Genomic DNA, 19,551 nt, shown 5'->3' on the forward strand with positions numbered 1-19,551 from the left:
TGCCTAGTTTTTAACAATTCTAATGGTAATGTAATCGTTATATTATAATATAATTGTATAGTTTTCTAATTAGATTTTTCTATAGATTTCTAATCGTGCGGCACAGCTTATTGTCGCACAGCTGACCAGTTCACCTTAACCGGTAGTATTTTTTTACTACCGTTTTGGGCGAGCTGGTAGCATTTTTTGCTACCGGTTCGGGCGAACTGGTCCAAACTGGTAGGATTTCACCTCTGGTTCAGAGTTACAACAGCACTGGGAAAACGTCAGTAGTGACCATTTTTCCCCCACTTAAGGACCGTTGCGGCATCCCCATCGCCCGTTGCTCTTCCGGGTTCCGGCGCATCAACCAGCTGCTCTTCGTGTGCGCGTTGCTCTTTTGGTTTCCGGCACACGCACACTCCCGTTGGTGAAAAGTTTCACCAACACTGCTCTAGACAGTAGATTGATCTCCAGAAATCTCCAGCTTGCAAGCCATGTTTATTTAACCATGTTAATTTTCAGCAACAGCCCAATAGGCGCTATCCAAACAATACCCTAGCCATCCTGGCTTGTTAAGGCTTTGGTGCTGGATACCACCAAATAACCGCTTTCTGTCTCATTCACCTTACCTGTCATGCTTTAAAAATGTAGCCTCGAGCCCCTTCCACAAAATGAATTACGTCGCCTAGTTAGTACAATTCAGAATGTAATCCCGAAATATCAATATATCATCGGGCAAAGGTCATTGCGTCTTGCGTATGTGGAGACGTGTCTGCATGTATTTGCATGGGGCATGTATGTTTGCAGATGGAAACTAAACCTTAAAATCATGCTCTCCATCTTCGGTGGCTCACCTGTATGGAATGTGAGGCTATCACATGTAAGCGCCTTCGGACACTGCCTACATTTTTCCCTTGTTGTCATAGGCATAAATAAGATCAGGACTTTGATTAAATAGGCTCGCTCTGTTTTGAATTCAAATTCTGTTCTAAATACTTAGGATACCATATTTTTCAGACTATAAGATGCACCGGTGTATAAGACGCACCATGATTTTGAAGAGATAATTTTTTGGGAAAAAAATTTGCACTCTGTAGGCCTCCCAAACCCTCTGCGCGCCTCATTTTTTGCCAAAATAAAGGGGGCGCATGCTTTGGGAGGCTTGTAGAGTGCTCTTGGGGGCTGGAGGGGGGGAAATAAGCAAAAAAGGGCTGCTTTTCACAAAAATGGGCCGCTTTTTGCAAAATAAAAAAAAAGGATTTGCAGAGATTTTGGAACACTTGTAAAGTGCTCCTGGGGGCGGGGGGGGAACAGCCTGTTTTTTGTTCTTCTTTTTGCCCTCCCCAGCCCCAGGAGCACTTTGCAAGCCTCCCAAACCCTCTGCACATCCATTTTTGCAAAGTTCGATATGCCAAAAATGCTGTATTTAGTGTATAAGATGCACCCTTTTCCTTTTTGAGGGAAAAAGGTGCGTCTTATACTCTGAAAAATATGGTACTTAATCTAATGTCTAGTCTAAGGAAACGAAGAACTAGGGCAGGGGTTAGCAACCTGCGGCTCTGGAGCCGCATGTGGCTCTTTCATCCCTCTCTTGCGGCTCCCTGCTGCTGGTGGGCTCCACAATTGATAGGGCTTTCGGTTAGGACAGGCAGAGGAAAAAGGATGCTGCACTAGGAGGAGACTCTATGGTGGGGGAACCAGACTTCTGGTCAACTCCAGAATTGAACAGGGAGGAGGGGGGGCTTCCAGTTAGGACTTTTGTGGCTCTTTGAAAGTTTAAAGTTGCCGAACTAGGGGTAACATGATAGCAGCTTTCTAATATTTGAGGGGCTGTTACCAAGGAAAGGGGATGGACCTATTCTCCAAAGCACCTGAGGGCAGGACAAGGAGTAACTTATAGAAACTTACCAAGGAGAGAAATAACCTTGAACTAATGAGAAATTTCCTGACAAGGACAATTACCGTATTTTTCGGAGTATAAGACGTACCTTTTTCCCTCAAAAAAGAGGCTGAAAATCTGGGTGCATCTTATACACTGAATACATATTTTTTTGCCTCCCGAAACCTTGCCCCCTTCACCAAAATGGCCATGCATAGCCTTTAGGAGGCTTTCAGAGTGCTCCTGGGGGCTGGGGAGGGGGCCAGAAATGAGGGGAAATTGGGCCGTTTTTTGCTCGTTTTTGCCCTCCCCCCAGCACTCTATAAGCCTCCTAAAGGCTATGCATGCCCTTTTTGGATTAAAAAACAGGCCCATTTCCACGAAAAGGCCCCTTTTGCTCATTTTTGGCCCTACCCCTACCCCCCCAGGAGCACTCTACAAGCCTCCTAAAGGCTATTCATGCCCTTTTTGGTGGAAATGGGCCCATTTTCGCAAAAAACAGGCTGTTTTGGGTAGCTCTGCAGAGTGCAAAAACTTTTTTTTTAAATTTGCCTCTTCAAAATCTCGGTGCGACTTATACTCCAGTGCGTCTTATACTCCGAAAAATACGGTAATCAGTGGGAAAGCTTGCCTCCAGAAGTTGTGGGTGCTCCATCACTGGGAGGTTTTTAAGAAGAGACTGGACAGCCGTTTGTCTGAAATGATGATAGGGTTTCCTGCCTGAGCAGGGGGTTGGACTAGAAGACCTCCAAGGTCCCCTCCAATTCTGTATTCGGTAACGCCCTCGGTGTTCTTTGTGGCCTGTGTCACCGAAATTCTCCACTCCTTCCCTTTGCCCCTGCACGTTCCATTGTCCAAGCAGCTGTCAATCACCCTATGAACCTTGGAATGCTCCAGACATTGTACAGCATACAAACCATAAAACGTGCATGTTTCATTCCGAAACGCTTCAATAGCCAAACAGGATTAAAATGAAAACTTGCTCTCTTATGCTCTTTATCCTATGCTTGTGATCAGAAGCCAGATCGTCAACAGGTAAGGGAATAACTGGCATTTCATCGAAGCCGAAAATGAAATGCCTAACAAAGTAATGCTAATTGAGAGAAGTTAAATAGTGAAATAGGATTTTAAGAACTAAATAACAAAGATAAATGCATGGGCTGTCCGGGACTTCCCAATTTCATTCAGAAGTAAACCTTTTATTCTTAATTTACAGTTAGATAACTGTGCGCTAATTAAACAAATGTAAGAAAACAGCTTGGGAATTCACTAATTAGAACTGGGATTTATCTTCTATATATACAAATATATAAATATATCTGTGTGTGTGTGCGTGTGCGTGTGTTCCAGCATAACTCTGGAACGCCTTGAGCAATTTCAACTAAATTGGTACACAGATGACTTACCCTCTGGAAACAAGTACTGTGGGGGTAAGACACCCCTAACACCCCTCGGGAGGGGGGGTGTTCTGTTAAGATACAGCCTGTTGTGCCTTAAAATGGCTTCTACCGTACTGCCTTAAAATGGCTTCTACTGTACAGTGCTGTGGAGTTGCCCTGGTAACGGCTTCCTCTGGTAGGAAATTGTGGCGACATTCATGGAAAGAGACCATATAGATATGGCATTTCTCAACCATGGCGACTTGAAGATGAGTGGACTTCAAATCCCAGAATGCCCCAGTCAGCATGGGGAATTCTGGGAGTTGAAGTCCACTCATCTTCAAGTCGCCATGGTTGAGAAACATTGATGTAAACAAATAATTGCTGACAAATATCTCTTTTCCTGGGGTGCAAATGTGACCCCCGAAATCGTCCCACCCCTTTCAAGAGGCAGATGGCCCTGACCAGAGTCACACACAACACCCCCCCCCCCCAGATTTGCAAACATCACTTGTTGGAAAAGAGTGGCATTTTTCACGCATTAACATTTTTGTGTCTTTCCTGTTTTCTTTGCAAAAGATCCGAGGAAACATTCCTGGCCTAAGTCTAGGGGAAATTATTGCCATTTTGTCTTATATAAAGAGAACAAGGATACAATGGACGCCATCAACGTGCTCTCCAAATATTTAAGGTGAGTAGTATTTGGGGAAGAGAAAGAGAGGCCCACCATAAGATATTTTATTTATTAAAATTTATATGCTGTCTGTCTATCAAACAGCTCTATCAAGATCCTTGTCTGTAGAGATGGTAGAAATATCCTTTAGAATAATTTCTTCAAGGAACATTACAAGAGATTGAGGGTAGAATGTCTATCTCTTTATTTTTTCAAATTATGTGGGCTCTATATATCAGTACAGTATTTATTACATCAGGAAATACAGGTAGTCCTCAACTTACAACCACAATTGAGCCCAGCACTTCCGACGCTAAGCGAGACACTTGCTAAGCGAGTCTTGCGCCATTTTACGGTGTATCTTGCCGCTATCGTTAAGTGAACCGCCACAGTTGCTAAGTTAGTAACACGGTTACTAAGTGAATCTGGCTCCCCCAACTGACTTTCACTTGTCAGAAGGTCATAAATACGAGGAGCCAGTTGCCAAGCGGCCAAATTTTGATCCCATGACTGTGAGGATGCTGCCGCAGTCATTGTGTGAAAAAGAATCATAGGACAAAGGTTGAATCGTGGCAACTGGACCAAAGTTGTTGCCATGATTCAATCTTTAGACACCCTTGGCCTGGATGATTGAATCTTCATTGACATACAGTCAATGGTTCCTTTTTTCAGTGCCATTCAGAGGTGGGCTGCAGCCAGTTTAGATCGGTTCGAGCAAACCGGTACTTCCAACCACTGTCTGGGCCCGCCCCGGCGCCAGAGGTAAAATGCTCTGAAGTCTGCTACTGGTTTGCTACCGGTTCACTTCGTGCGCATGTGCACCACAGGTGCTACTACACAGCGCTGAAAAAGGAGGTTTAAGAAGACTTTTCTGTGTCTGCAGAGGTAAGTAGAACAGCGGGGCGGGGAAAGAGCTGTGCCGCATGATTTAGATTCGCTAGAAAGCAGGATTTCCTGCTTTCTAGCGAATATAAATCATGTGGCAGAGCTGATAGTCACATAGCTGATCGTCGGCACTACCATTTCGCCCAAACCAGTAGTAAAAAATGCTACCAGTTTGAGCGAACCAGTAGTTCCGATGATCAGCTGTGCAACAATCAACTGTGCCGCACAATTTATAAATCACGCAGCACAGCTGATTGTCGCTTAGCTGATCGTCGGAACCAAACTGCTAGTAAAACAAATTCCAGGTGAGCCAGTAGCATTTTTTGCTACCAGTTTGGGCGAACCAGCCCGAACAGGTAGCATTTCACCCCTGCCTGGCGCTATCCCATCCTATATATCTCACTCTCGCAGCCTAGCTGATTTCTGTGCCTTTCCCGCTGTACTCATCGCGGCTGCCCGAGAAGGTATGCTGGCAGCTGTACACATAAAATTGCCATGTGTTTGAAGCCATGCAGAAGGCGCGTGCACGAGCGATGCACTCATACAGAGCCGAGGTGGCGCAGTGGTTAAATTCAGCACTGCAGGCTACTTCAGCTGACTGCAGTTCGGCTGTTCAAGTCTCACCGGCTCAGGGTTGACTCAGGCTTCCATCCTTCCGAGGTGGGTAAAATGAGGATCCAGATTGTTGTTGGGGGCAATATGCTGACTCTGTAAACCTCTTAGAGAGGGCTGAAAGCCCTATGAAGCAGTATATAAGTCTAACTGCTATTGCTATTGCTATACTCGCACACGCTCACATTTTTGGTTCCGCACTAGGCGAACCCGTTTTTAAATTATGTGACGCCCACCTCTGGTGCCATTGTAACTTCCAACTAAATGAATGGTTGTAAGTCGAGGACTACTGGGATCAAATAAGTCATGGATGTTTAAAGGTGGATCCTTTCTTAACCTTGGTAACTTTAAGGTGTGTGGACTTCAGCTCCCAGAATTCCCTGACCAGTTGAAATCCGCCCATCTTAAAATTCGCCAAGATTGAGAAATGCAGCATTACAGCATAATTGGTCTTAAATAAAATGCAGTGTGTACAACATGAAATGATACTTTAAGATTCCACCCCGATAATTTATTCCAGCTAAACGTGTTTCTTTTTTTTGTTTCTTTAAAGAGTTAAACCGACCATATTTTCTTACATGGGAACCAAAGACAAAAGGGCTATCACAGTTCAAAAGATAGCTGTTTTGAAGTAAGTAAAAAAAAAAAAGAAGGATAATGTTTAAGTAATCTGGTTCAAATATTAGTTTTTCTACCGTGGGATCCCATACTGCAAATCGGGTGCAGATTCGATCGTAATATTTATTTGGCCATTTGCGTCACATTCAGCAAGTGCAGAAGTGAGATGAAGGGGTGCAGAATTGTCCATTTCTAAAGATTTGCGTCGCATTCAGCAAGTGCAGAAGTGAGATGAAGGGGTGCAGAATTGTCCATTTCTAAAGATTTGCGTCACATTCAGCAAGTGCAGAAGTGAGATAAAGGGGTGCAGAATTGTCCATTTCTAAAGATTTGCGTCGCATTCAGCAAGTGCAGAAGTGAGATGAAGGGGTGCAGAATTGTCCATTTCTAAAGATTTGCGTCGCATTCAGCAAGTGCAGAAGTGAGATGAAAGGGTGCAGAATTGTCCATTTCTAAAGATACCAATCAATAAGAATAGAGCTGGTAGGGACCTTGGAAGTCTTCTAGTCCATCCCCCTGATGAAGCAGGAGATCCTGTACCATTTCAGACAACTTTACCATCCAGTCTTTTCTTAAAAACGTCCAGTGAATGGAGCACCCACAACTTCTGGTGGCAAGCTGTTCCACTGCTTAATTGTCCCCATTGTCAGGAAACTCAGTTAGTTTGGGGCAACTTATCTCTGGGGGGAAATAATGGCTTTTAACCTATCAAACTTTTCATTCTCTGCTTTTGATAGAATCACTGCCCAGAGACTAGCTCATTTAAATAAATGCTTAATGAACTGCAAACTTGGAAACTTCAGCTACAAAAATCACCCACTGAAGTTAGGAGAATTGCAAGGAAATCATTTCACCGTAGGTCTCAGGTAAAAATGCTGTATTTCTGAGTTCATTGGAAATCCCTGACCTCCGAAAAATGGAATAAATCTCATTAACTAGACTTGCAATCAGGGGTGGGATTCAGCCGGTTCACTGAACTGGCTTGTCTTAAATCTCATTAGCATTTTCTTTCCATTTCCCTCACCTATCCCTTTTATTTGTATTAGAAATATAACAGGGACTGATGATGAAGTTCAGCAAGCTATGCACTCCCTTAAGGAAACTGGATTTATTAATTATTACGGCATGCAGAGGTTTGGAACTACAGCTGTTCCTACATTTCAAGTGGGAAGGTAAGTTGCCCTTTTTGTAAATATACACCTGTCAGCTACAGCGGGGTAGACCTGATAAAAACCAAACAGCATATACGTAGGTTAGAAGTACTTTTATTATAACAGCTACAACACAAGTAGTCCTCGACTTACGACCACAGATGAGCCTCAAATTTCCATGGCCAAGCGAGTCAGTTCTTAAGGGAGTTCCCCCCCACCCCTTTTTACGACCTTTCTTGCCATTATTAAGTGAATCACTGTAGTTGTTAAGTTAGTAACCCAGTCGTTAAGTGAATCTGGCTTCCTCATTGACTTCGTTTGTCAGAAGGTCGCAAAAATGGATCACATGACACACACACCCCGGGAAACTGCAACGGTCGTAAGTGTGAAAAACAGTCGTAAGTCACTTTTTTCGGTGCCGCCGTAACTTCGATGGCCACTAAATTAATTATTGTAAGTCAAGGACTACCTATATTTTCAATAGGATAATCATAAAGCCATATTCTATCGTTTCACCAAAAATTGGTCACCGAAAATGGGCCGCGGCGGGGTGGGGGGGCGCCACACACCCCTCCGTGAAGCTTCCTGGGACTAAAAACAGGCCATGGCGGGGGTGCTACCCTCCCGCACTCCCCCCGCCCCTCGCGCATGCGTGCTCGATCTCCCCGCCCTCCATGAATGCACGCACGTCTCCCACATGCCCCCTGTTCCTTGTGCATGCGCAGTAGAGACCCGAAAATCAGCTGGCCGGCAGGAGGCATGTGCACATGCACGATAGAGCTGAGCTGGGGCGACAGCTAGCGCGCCCACAGAGAAGGCTCCTCACTTGTGCCATAGGCTCGCTATCATGGCGATATGAATTGCTAACTTTCAGCACGTTGAATTGTGACTTGATAAACTAACCACATCTTCTGACACTACACTTTTTCAGTTTCATTTTTGGTCTGTTTTTGCTTTGCCGTAGGCCTTTCATTAAATTGTAGTTTGGGGTTCCACGTCAACTTAAGTTTTCAAGAAGTAAGAATTGCAGATTAGATGTCTTCTGTTTACTGGATTTAGCGACAGAATAACGTGCCTTAAAGTGTTTTCTTTTGACTAATACAGTTCAATCTCCAAAATGTGTTTGTTTTTTTTAGAGCTATTCTGCAGAGCAACTGGAACGAAGCCATAGATTTAATTCTTAAGCCCCGTCCAGGAGGCAAGTATTATATTCGAATATCATCTGAAATAAGAATAACTACCTTATTTTATGGAGTATAAGACGCACCAAGATTTTGAAGAGGCAAATTTTTTTAAAAGTTTTTGCACTCTGCAGACCTCCCAAAAACGGCCCGTTTTTCATGAAAACTGGCCCATTTTTTTGTCCAAAAAAAAGGGCATGCATAGCCTTTAGGAGGCTTATAGAGTGCTCCTGGGGGTTGGGGGGGCAAAAACAAGCAAGAAACGGCCCATTTTTCGCTCATTTTCACCCTCTCCAGGCCCCAGGAGCACCCTGGAAGCCTCCTAAAGGCTCTGCAGCAGTGGTGGGTTGCAGGAGGTATGCCCCGGTACGGCATATCGGAGCCTGCCCGGAGCACCGGGAAGTGTTCCAGTACGATGCTCCGGAGGACCCACCCGGCCGCCCATGCTCCTTACCTGTCTTTAAACTCTTCGGGGCTTCCGTGCATGCGCACGGTGCGTACAGCGCCTATGTGATGCTCCGCCGAGCAACTGGAGGCTCACAGAGGTCGCTGGATGGTAAGACGCATGCACGCGCCATGCACATTCATGTGGAGGATGCCGAGCCCCATTGAAACCGGAACCCACCACTGCTCTTCATGGCCTTTTTTGCAAAGGGGGTGGGGTTTTGAGAGGCCAAAAATGTTGTATTCAGTGTATAAGACACACCCAGATTTTCAGCCTCTTTTTTGAGGGAAAAAGGTGCATCTTATACTCCGAAAAATACGGTATCTCTCTCAAGGCTATATCCCAGGATTACTTACAGCAACCCGGAGGGGAATGGCCTCTACAACTCAAGAAATTGCTCCTTTGGCTAATGTGATTGGTGACACACCCTGGGGGGAGAGAGGGGGGAAACAGGGTCATGATTGGGGCCGTAAATTACGAGGGGGGTCAGAGCTGGCTTTTGTGGTGGTAAGTCGAGGACTAACTGTAAACAACTCTTTACCTTTTTCTGTCAAAATTGAAAATTACAGTTGAAAAAGGGTCCTTGGTGAAATGCCGAGAGGAATGGGCCCGGACGAGAGACCCCGCGGCAGCCTTTAAGACCCTGCTTGAGAAAAGATGCGTGGAAGGCCAGTTACTCTGGGGGCTTTCTAAATACGGCCTGAAAAATATTGTGTCTGCATTCAACATGGTAAGGAGGGGTTTTTTTTTTACACCCAGGGGGTTGTATGGGGTTTGAAGACTCTTTCTGGACAGGCTACGAAAATATAGGCAGTCCTCGACTTACGACCACACTGGAGCCCAGAATTTTGGTTGTGAAGTGAGACATTTGTTCATTTTGCCCCATTTGACGTCCTTTCTTGCCTCAGTTGTTAAGCGAATCCCTGCGGTGGATAAATTAATCACACGGTTGTTAAATGGAATCTGGCTTCCCCATGGACTTGGCTTTCGCAAAAAGGAGATCACATGACCATGGGACCCAGCAACGATCATAAATATGAACCAGTTGCCAAGCGTCTGACTTTTGATCACATGATCTTGGAGATGCCGGAAGGATCATAACTCTGAAAGACGGTCTGAAGTCGCTTTATTTTCAGTGCCGGTCACTAAACAAACAAAGTCTGAATTCCTCAGACTTTACAAAATTGACGGCATATTTCCCTCACAATGTGTGCCGTAATATTATATGCTCCTTTTATATATTTTTACTACTAATATCCCTGCACTCTATGCCGTATGATGCACACACACACACACACACACACACACACACACACACATCAATATGATGAATATCGCTCCCACCGCCTTGAGTTGGGAAGCAGTTCCATAGGAGGAAGACATAGACATTTTGGTGAGGTACCGACGTTTAGTATTATAAGAAGCCCCAGATTGCTACTGAGTGAAGGAATGAAACGTCTGCCAATTTGAACTGAGGTAACGGAATGTGAGGCAACTGGCAGTTGAAACAGAGTTCTTTTCAGGTGGGGTGGGGGAGTAGAACTTCTTAGCATCAGAGCGTATTAATTACTGTATAAGAAATACTAATGATCTCATGGTCACTTTGAAAAATCCTTTCTTAGCGAGCACCTAGAAGCCAAGATGAATATATGGGCCAAATTTCAAGTTTGTAGGCTTTATGGTTCTGGAGATTTCATGATGAATCGGTGGTATTTGGCTTTTATATATATACATATACACACACATGCACACCATAATACTCAGCTTAAAAAGAAGAGAAGAGAAAGGGTACTTTTGGCTGACGTAGAAACAAAAGAACTAAATATTTAGTAAATATTATTGTGTATTCTCAAAACTAAATGTAACCTCTAACTTACTCATCCTATAGCCCTTGTTTGTTGTTGTTATTATATTGGGAAAGATATTCAATCTGAGGAAAATCCAATTTGATATGAAAATTTGATTTTCCTCAGGAAAAAACACTGATAAATCTGTTTATACGCCTCTGTTTTATACATTCTTGCTGCATTCCTGTATGTGATTATAGGTCTCCTATTTGATACAAGACACTGATTGAATAAATCAGTAAATGAAGTGAGGTGTACGCAGCTGATAATGAAACTTTTCTCTTACAGATAACAAGAAATTATCGTTTGATGTATATTCATAGTTACCAGAGTTACGTCTGGAACAACATAGTGAGCCAAAGAATAGAAGAATACGGGCTGAGAGCCGTTCCAGGGGATTTAGTATTAAAAGGAGGTAAAATATTAATAATTCATCAGGATCCAGATTGTGAAACCTTTGGATCCAGATTGCATATTGTTAGAATATTCAGATAATTCTCTGTTCTTTCAGCTTTGTTATTTTCCTTCTTACTAACCTGGCAATAGCAATGAAAATTTAAAAAAAAAAATTCGTAAAATGGAGCAGAACTCTCTCAACAAATTTCTCACTTAGCAACGTACATTTTGGGCTCAGTTGTCGTCGTAAGTTGAGGACTCCTTGTACTGTATTGCTGATGGTCAATGTTACAAGAATCTCACTGGACGGGGCTGCAATCCCTTGGGAATGAGCAGATAAGGCTTCACTACAGGTAGCCCTCAATTTACGACCACAAGCAAGCCCAAAATTCATGCCGTTAAGTGAGACCTGTGTTAAGGGAACTTTGCTCATTTTATGACCTCTCTTACCACAGTTGTTAAGTGAACCACTAGTTGATCACACGGTTCTTAAGTGAATCCGTTGTTTTCACTCATCAAGAGATCGCAAAAGTGGATCGCGTGACCTTTAGGATACCACAATAGTCACAAGTATGGGTCAGTTGCCAAGCATCTGAATTTTGATCATGGGGATGCTATCAAAGTCATAAGTGTGAACAACTGTCCTAAGAGTAACTCTTTTTCAGTGCCGTTGTAACTTTGGTCATTAAATGAACTGTTGTAAGTCAAGAACTATTTGTAGTTCGATCCATAATTCTTCCTCCCACTCCTTTGTACTCCCTGCGCCCCTTTAGCCAGGGACTCCACCACATCCTGCAATGTGGGTCAGAAAGAACCAAAGTTATTATAAGGATTAGGTTAAAGAAGCTTCCAGAACCAGTCGATCTGGTTTAGATGCTGCACGGTGAACCCATGGAAATTTTCATCCATACATTGGGATTATGTAAACATATTACCAGAATGTGGGCAGAAGCTTCTGCTAATAAAGTGTTCTTTATCAGGGCAGCCTGGTCTACTCAATTAGGGGGCGGAGATGCTGCTTCCAATTTAGCCTTTCAACCCCACTCCAGAAACCTTCGCAGGCGGTCATTTTCGCGGCAAACTTATTTTTGTGTTAAAATTTATATTTAACCCCCAAAATAGCAATCACAAAAATTATTGTCTCCCCTGGTCTAGCCAACAAAGTGAGGAGAGACCGTGGCTTAGAGGTTAATACATCTACCTAACCCAAGGCTTTCAACTTGATTTCATTGAGGGCCACATCAATGTTGTATTTGACTTTGGGGGGAGGGACTTGGAGGGGGGCGTGGCCAGCGGGCGCTCGGCTCAGCGCCACTTGTGTCACGGGCACCTGAGCACTCTGCCTGTGAAAACAGGCTTCCAAGCTTCATTTTTGCCTGCGACGGTCTCCTACAACTCTCTGCCAGCAAAAATGGAGCTGCGGGAGACCACGTGCAGCCCGCCCGGGCTCTGTTTTCGGCCACAATGACCTCCTGCAACCCTCTTCCAGCGAAAGCGGCTTCCCCAAGCTCCATTTTTGCTTGCAGAGGCACCGCAGGCCAGTCCTTTGCTGTTTCCAGGGTGGCCCCGCAGGCCAGAACTATCCCGCTTGCCTTGAGTTTGACACCCCTAATCTAGTATGTAAGTACCCCGGGTTCGAATCCCAGAAGGGTAGATCTAGCTGACGGGAGCTAAATAGCTTGTTGGTAAATATAAATGTAACACAAAAATAGTTTCTGCTTAATCGGCTTTCCTTGGTTTGTTCTGTGTTTAGCCAGTCTTTCTTAATTCAAATTGTGTTTGGTTTTCCTTTTCTCTCTTTTAACTGTGGCTTCTTTTAAAGAGGCGGTTGAGAGGGCTGGGAAAAATGATATACTATGGGAAAACTTCTCTTTTGACTTTAAGGTACAGCTGTTCATATCGAAGAGGTGGATGTGGACAATTACACCATCCATGACGTTGTCATGCCACTCCCTGGCTTTGACGTGATTTATCCAAAGCATAAAAGTAAGAGTTTTGTTCCAAAATATGCCCTAAGTGAGTAACTGTCAGGCCTGCAATTATATTCCTTTTAGAATTTTGGCCTGCCACACTTTCTCTTATTTCAATATGCTGTTTCATTAGTATAGTTGATGGGACGGGGAAATAGACAGGAGTAGGATTGTGGAATGTATTGTTTTTATTCTTTACTAGAAGCCAAGGTCATCCTTTGTCTCCGTACTTTTTCCACCTGACCGGAAGCAGCTGGGTGTAGATGCCAGCATGGAAGAAGATTGGACCATCTGATGGATTGTGGGTGTGGGGACAAGGTCATGAACTTTTAACTGGGTGGAATTCTGATGTCATTTCCAGTATTGGGATTCCATAGCATAATGTGTTTTGTTTTTTTTTATCACCCAGAATTTCATTGTAGCTTGTTGAAACCAGTAAATGGGTCTAGCATAAGAGCATCCACCCAAACTTTCTCTCCTACTATAGTGATAGAAGGGGAAACACCATCTATAGTGATAGAAGGAGTATTGGGATAATGTCAGCATCCATAGCATAATGCCAAGATGTCTGATTTATTAAATTGGAACTTTAAGGATAGTTTTGCCTTGGTCTCTGATTTAATTCTACATGATACTTGGAACGCTGACATTAACAACCCAAAGGGAGAAAATAGAGGAATAAACTCATTGATAATTCAGGTACGATGGCGTTTATAACTTTCCGCAGAGTGGTATATTCATGTTAAATTCCTCATTCATTACTGAGTTTATGTCAAGAGTGCCCACAGTGTGACTGTGTGAGACAACCCAGAAGCAAATACAGTAAACAGGGGTTTGAATTTAAATAGTAGGTTTAGCTACAAAGAATATATACATACATGTACTTTAGTCAGACCTCAAATAAACAGCAATTACAGAGAGAGAGAGATGCAACAATCCGGTCAAAACAAATTGAGTTTGAAATCTTACAGCGTCTTCATCCTAAACCTTGATGAACTCGCTGGATTTTTCATTTCATCTTGATAGTATTAAGCTGGAATCTGCAAGAAGAAATAAAGCAATAAATTCAGTGTGTCTAATATCAGTAGCACGGAAGGTAGGTATTTTAATAGTTATAATCTAACAAAAATTAAACTGATAAAAAGAAAATATTGGTAGCTTAGGGTTGAATAGTGGGAGCCCTTGGTGTTCTGTGAGCTTGGTAGTTTTCTTGCAGATATTCCATTACCAAACGTAAGTGACATCATCAGTGCTACCAATGTTACCTATTCAGCACTGATGATGTTACGTGGTTTGGTGTTCTGACCCCCTCCTCCGTCCAGTAACGAATGCCGAGACAAGCTTAACTGGAATGTACTTTAATAGCAAGACACCAAAACCTCAGTGGCTGAAAGCCAAGCAAAACAAACAGATAAGGACCTTGGCAGCAACTCAGACAAACTCAGGCAGCAATAAACACAGATAGGGCTTGGCAGCAATCCAGCCTGCCAAGCTCACAGTACTGTCCTCCGACATTCAATCCTGCGTTGACTTCTGCAAAGAGGGCTGTGTGCACAAGTAGTCTTTTTATAGTCGAGAGGAGCCTAATGACCACCAGCTGAGTGCAATCACCTCCTGTAATTGCATAATTGTTCCTGACGCCTAGTAGCTCTTTGATGGCGTGCATCCAGGAACAACTCACTACTGGCCTTCGGCTCACTCTCCCTTGTCTCCTCCCCACTGGTCCAAGGCTCAGGCACCTCCTGGTGGCCAACCAGCCTCTCTGCACCCTGCTCGGAGTCAGAACCCTGTCCAGGGTCCTCCAGAGCCGACTCATAGGGCCCCTCGCTGTCGGAGTCTGGTGGCAGCTCCAACAGCTCCTGCTGGGCCACAACAGTTGGTAAGGAAACAACCAAGCTCAGAGAGCACCAAGGCTCTTCATAAAAATAAAACTCAACTTGTATTTTTGTGGTAGAAGGGAGGTGCGCTTCAGCAGGAGTGTGGCGATAATATGTTTTTTATTCTCATTTGCGTGTTATAGTTCAGCATCTGCCCCCTTTCTTTTGACAGTTGGAGAAAGCTACAAGGAAATGTTAGCCAGTGACAACCTGGATATCAACAACATGAAGCACAAAATCCGAGACTACTCCTTGTCTGGAGCTTACAGAAAAATTATTATCCGACCACAGAATGTGAGCTGGTAAGTAAAGAAATGCAGGGAAGTCTAATTTATTCAAGAGTTACGTAGATGCGTATGTTCTGGTTCCCTCACCTTCATTTTACTGAGATATGTCTGAGGCAGTGGTGGGTTCCAGGTTCCGGGTTCCGGATTCCGTTCCAACCGGTACGGTTGGAATGGGTATGGCGCTGCCCACATAGATGTGGGTGGCGCGCGCATGCATTGTAGCTGCAAATGACGCTTCCGCAAGCCTCCACGACGCTCCAGCTGCTCGGCTGCATGCGCCGTGCGCGGAAGCAGCGGAAGCTTTAAAACACGGTAAGGAGCTCGGGCGGGCGGGGGGGCCCTCTGGAGAAACAGAACAGTATCCAGTGCTCCGGGCAGGCTCCGGTACGCCCGTACTGAGTCGTACTGCGTAAAACCCACCACTGGTCTGAGGATTTTATTTCTTAGGTTAGGCCAGGGGTGGGCAACCTTGGCCCTTTTATGACTTGTGGACTTCAACTCCCAGAATTCCTGAGCCAGCCAGGAATTCTGGGAGTTGAAGTCCACAAGTCATAAAAGGGCCACAGTTCCCCACTCTTGGGTTAGGCCTATCGTGGCACGACAAAACCGCGCTCGACTAAAGCGCGCCCGATTAAACCGCGTCGCTGACGTCATCAGCAGGGCGACAACAGCGAGTGCGGAGAAAGAAGGGCGCTTTAAATAGCGCTTTGAAAGCAAGCCGATTCAAGTTAAGGTAAGGGTTAGGTTTAGGTTTAGGGTTAGGGTTAGATTAAGGGTTAGGGTTAGGGTTAGGGTTAGGTTAAGGGTTAGGATTAGGTTTAGGGTTAGGTTAAGGGTTAGGATTAGGTTTAGGGTTAGGTTAAGGGTTAGGTTTAGGGTTAGGTTTAGGATTAGGTTTAGGGGGATTAGGTTTAGGTTTAGGGGTTAATTTTAGGTTTAGCGTTTACAGCGTGCTTCTGTCTCCGCGCTGTTGTCGCGCTGTGATGACGTCAGCTACGCGGTTTCGTCGAGTGCCCTTTAGTCGAACGTGGTTTTGTGGTGGAACCTAGGCCTATACCAGGGATAGCTAACCTTTTTGTCCTCGTGTGCTGACATGCTTTGACACACACACACACCTGCACTTCCCCCGCACATGCACATGACCCCCCCGTCCCCCCCCATACTCCCCCTGCACAAGGCCCAAAACGGGCCTTGAGGGGATGCGTCCCATTTTTGCTTCCAGGAGACTTTAAGGAGGCCTGCTAGCCCAAAACGAGCCACGGGGGTGGGGGGGTTGCATGCATGTACAGGAGAAGTACGGGGAAGGGTCGTGTGCATGTGCGGGGGTATCGTGGGAGGGTCATGTAATCTTGTACGGGTAGTTCTCAAGTTACCACAGTCCATTTAGTGACCATTCAAAGTTACAAGGGCATTGAGAAAAGGGACTTCTGACTATTTTTCACATTGAGGACTGTTGCAGCGTCCTCGTCCTCCTGGTCATGTGATCAAAATTCAGATGCTTGGCAACTGGCATGTACTGATGACGGTTGCAGTGTGTTCCCCCTTTTGCGACCTTCTGACCAGCAAAGTCAACGGGGAAGACCGATTCCCTTAACAACCGTGTTACTAAACGTAACTGCAGTGATTCACTTAGCAATTGCGATAGCAAAGGTTGTAAAATGTGGCAAAACTCACGGAACATCTGTCTCGCCTAGCCGCATACATTTTAGGCTCAATCGTGGTCAGAAGCTGAGGAGTTCCTATAGAGCAGTGTTTCTCAACCTTAGCAACTTGAAGATGTCTGGACTTCAAGTCCCAGAATTCCCCAGCCAGCGAATGCTGGCTGGGGAATTCTGGGAGTTGAAGTCCAGACATCTTCAAGTTGCCAAGGTTGAGAAACACTGCTATAGAGCATTCAAGTTCTAACTTAAATGCAAAGCTTTTCATTGTGGTTCATTTTTTAAAATCTCGTTGTATTTTTATAAAAGGGAATTGATTGAATACGATGATCCTAAAATCCCACTGTTTACTACTGACCTGGATAAACTGGAAGGAAAAACACCTGCAGCTCTTGCAACAGGTAAATATTTAAATTAATCCAACATGGTATCCTGTTAGAGGATGGCGCGGTGGCCTAGAGGGGGGAGCTCTCGCCTCACAATCAAGAGGCTGTGGGTTTGATTCTAGGTAGAGGCAAGTATTTCTCTCTCTCTGGACACGATGAGAATATATGCACAGGTACAGTATAGGTGGTACCTTGCTCAATAGTAGTAACTGTGAGAGGGATCTTGGAGTCCTAGCGGACAACCATTTAAATAGGAGCCAGCCGTGTGCAGCAGCTGCCAAAAAAGCCAACACAGTTCTAGGCTGCATCAACAGAGGGAGAGAATCAAGATCACGTGAAGGGTTAATGCCACTTTATAATGCCTTGGGAAGGCCACACTTGGAATCCTGCATCCAGTTTTGGTCACCACGATGTAGAAAAGATGTTGAGACTCTGGAAAGAGTGCAGAGAAGAGCAACCAAGATGATTAGGGGACTGGAGGCTAAAACACATGAGGAACGGTTGCAGGAACTGGGTATGTCTAGTTTAATGAAAAGAAGGACCAAGGGAGACATGATAGCAGTCTTCCAATATCTCAGGGGTTGCCACAAAGAAGAGGGAATCAAGCAAGTCTCCAAGGCACCTGAGTATAGAACAAGAAGCAATGGGTGGAAACTAATCAAGGAGAGAAGCAACTTAGAACTGAGGAGAAATTTCCTGATAGTTGGAACAATTAATCAGTGGAACAACTTCCCTCCAGAAGTTGTGAATGCTCCAACACTGGAAGTCTTTAAGAAGATGTTGGATAGCCATTTGTCTGAAACGGTATAGGGTTTCCTGCCTAGGCAGGGGGTTGGACTAGGAGACCTCCAAGGTCCTTTCCAACTCTGCTATTGTATTATTATATTGTATATCTGCTGAACAAAACTCCGCATTGGCAACAGGAAGGGCATCTGGCTATTAAAACAACTTGCTAGCTCTGTTCAGACTCCACCCCGCAAGGAATCGTTAGATGATAATGATGATGATGATGATAGTGGTATCCTATTCAGGGACAGGAAGAGTTTTAATGTTAGCCTTGAACATTATTTTTTTAAATTAATATTAATTAATTAAAAGTTTTCATGTGCTAATCTTTCATGTTTGATTTTACTCACGTCAGGAGGCAAATACAAAGCTCTGAAGATGGAGTTCTCCCTCCCGCCATCTGCTTATGCCACAATGGCGATTCGAGAAGTGCTAAAGGTGGACACCAGCATCAAAAGTCAATCACAGTTAAACACAACTTGGCTCCGTTAATCCTTTTCAGGGAACCGGAGAAGGTTTTTGACATGCAAAATTTCTTCCTCCTTTCCTCCTTTTATCTTACTCACCTGATTTCTAACTGAGCTGTATTTTTGTATTAGTTGAAAGGATGTTATTTCAGATTTGCTGTAAAAAATAAATAATAATTTTGTTTTTTTAAAGAGTTTGAACAAATGTGGTGCTCCCTACGGCAGAATTCAAACTACCAATTGGCTTTGTTAACGGTATTTAACGCTCAGAGGTGTTTCACTCCCGTATTGGAAACCAACAGACCTTCAGGAATATGGTACAGAGTAAAAGTAATTGCGAATACGTTTCATTCTGCAGTTCAGGAATCTTAAATGGAATATGTTACCTTTGAAAACATATCTGTATCCAACAGGTTTATTTCGCCTTAAGAATGCTGAAAAAGCCTACTTTCACAACTACTGTTGACAAAACGTTCACCTCTTTTCCAGCTGCTTTTTAATTTGATATGTACTATTGTTAAATCTCTGTTTTTCCTAACATGCAAACTTGGAAAGAAGCCAACACCTCATAACAGAAGTTGTATGTCAACCAACGTCTTATGGTTTGGTCTGTTGCTGGCAACAGATGAACTGGGGAAATTTGCACCTTGACTTAACTGGATTAAATTACCCATTCTGAATTTGATTATTTAGCGTGTCTGCGTTTTATTTCCAAAACCTGCCAAAATAATTTGCTTCCTTTTTCTTTGTATTTATTAGTTTTTAATGGAACCCTGTTGCTCAGCTTTATTCGTTTAGATCACAAATACAAAGGCTGAATTTAGGCAAAATGTTTGATAAACTCACTTTCATCAAACATCTTGACTACGGAGCAAAATCTCCTGTTTTAAAAAATGAACCAGATAGATTTCCTTTTGCCAAACGTATTCTCTAATCAATAGATGGGAAAATCTTAGGATGTGAGCAGCTTTTAAGGAATTGAATTGAATTGAATTTATTATATTTCTATGTCGCCCTTTTCCCCGAAGGGGACTCAGGGCGGCTCACAACCCAAGTCAAGGGTGGGGGGGGG

The 19,551-nt window shown here is 44.0% G+C and overlaps 1 protein-coding gene and 1 long non-coding RNA gene across 3 annotated transcripts in view; one reads left to right on the top strand and one right to left on the bottom strand.

Moving 5' to 3' along the window:
• PUS7 (pseudouridine synthase 7) overlaps positions 1-19,164 on the top strand; it is a 27,898-nt gene extending 8,734 nt beyond the window's left edge. For both annotated transcript variants that reach the window (XM_087722311.1, XM_087722312.1), the window contains 11 exons: positions 3,820-3,931; positions 5,964-6,041; positions 6,766-6,894; positions 7,075-7,200; positions 8,316-8,377; positions 9,375-9,535; positions 10,941-11,067; positions 12,933-13,034; positions 15,068-15,197; positions 17,150-17,241; positions 18,368-19,164. In XM_087722311.1, the coding sequence (XP_087578437.1) occupies positions 3,820-3,931; positions 5,964-6,041; positions 6,766-6,894; positions 7,075-7,200; positions 8,316-8,377; positions 9,375-9,535; positions 10,941-11,067; positions 12,933-13,034; positions 15,068-15,197; positions 17,150-17,241; positions 18,368-18,504 (1,256 nt within the window). In that variant the 3' untranslated portion in view covers positions 18,505-19,164. The remainder of the gene's footprint in view (positions 1-3,819; positions 3,932-5,963; positions 6,042-6,765; positions 6,895-7,074; positions 7,201-8,315; positions 8,378-9,374; positions 9,536-10,940; positions 11,068-12,932; positions 13,035-15,067; positions 15,198-17,149; positions 17,242-18,367) is intronic.
• On the bottom strand, positions 13,854-18,446 carry LOC148044205 (uncharacterized). Its single transcript, XR_015697632.1, has 2 exons — positions 18,363-18,446; positions 13,854-14,058 (listed from the first exon to the last, which is right to left on the bottom strand). It is a non-coding gene; the product is annotated as an uncharacterized LOC148044205 (long non-coding RNA).
• Positions 19,165-19,551: the final 387 nt, after the last annotated feature.

The sequence above is a fragment of the Thamnophis sirtalis genome, unplaced genomic scaffold (genome assembly GCF_051295495.1).
Source record: "Thamnophis sirtalis isolate CommonGarterSnake01/CBP01778 unplaced genomic scaffold, rThaSir2_p1.2 scaffold_9, whole genome shotgun sequence".
NCBI lineage: Eukaryota > Metazoa > Chordata > Lepidosauria > Squamata > Natricidae > Thamnophis > Thamnophis sirtalis.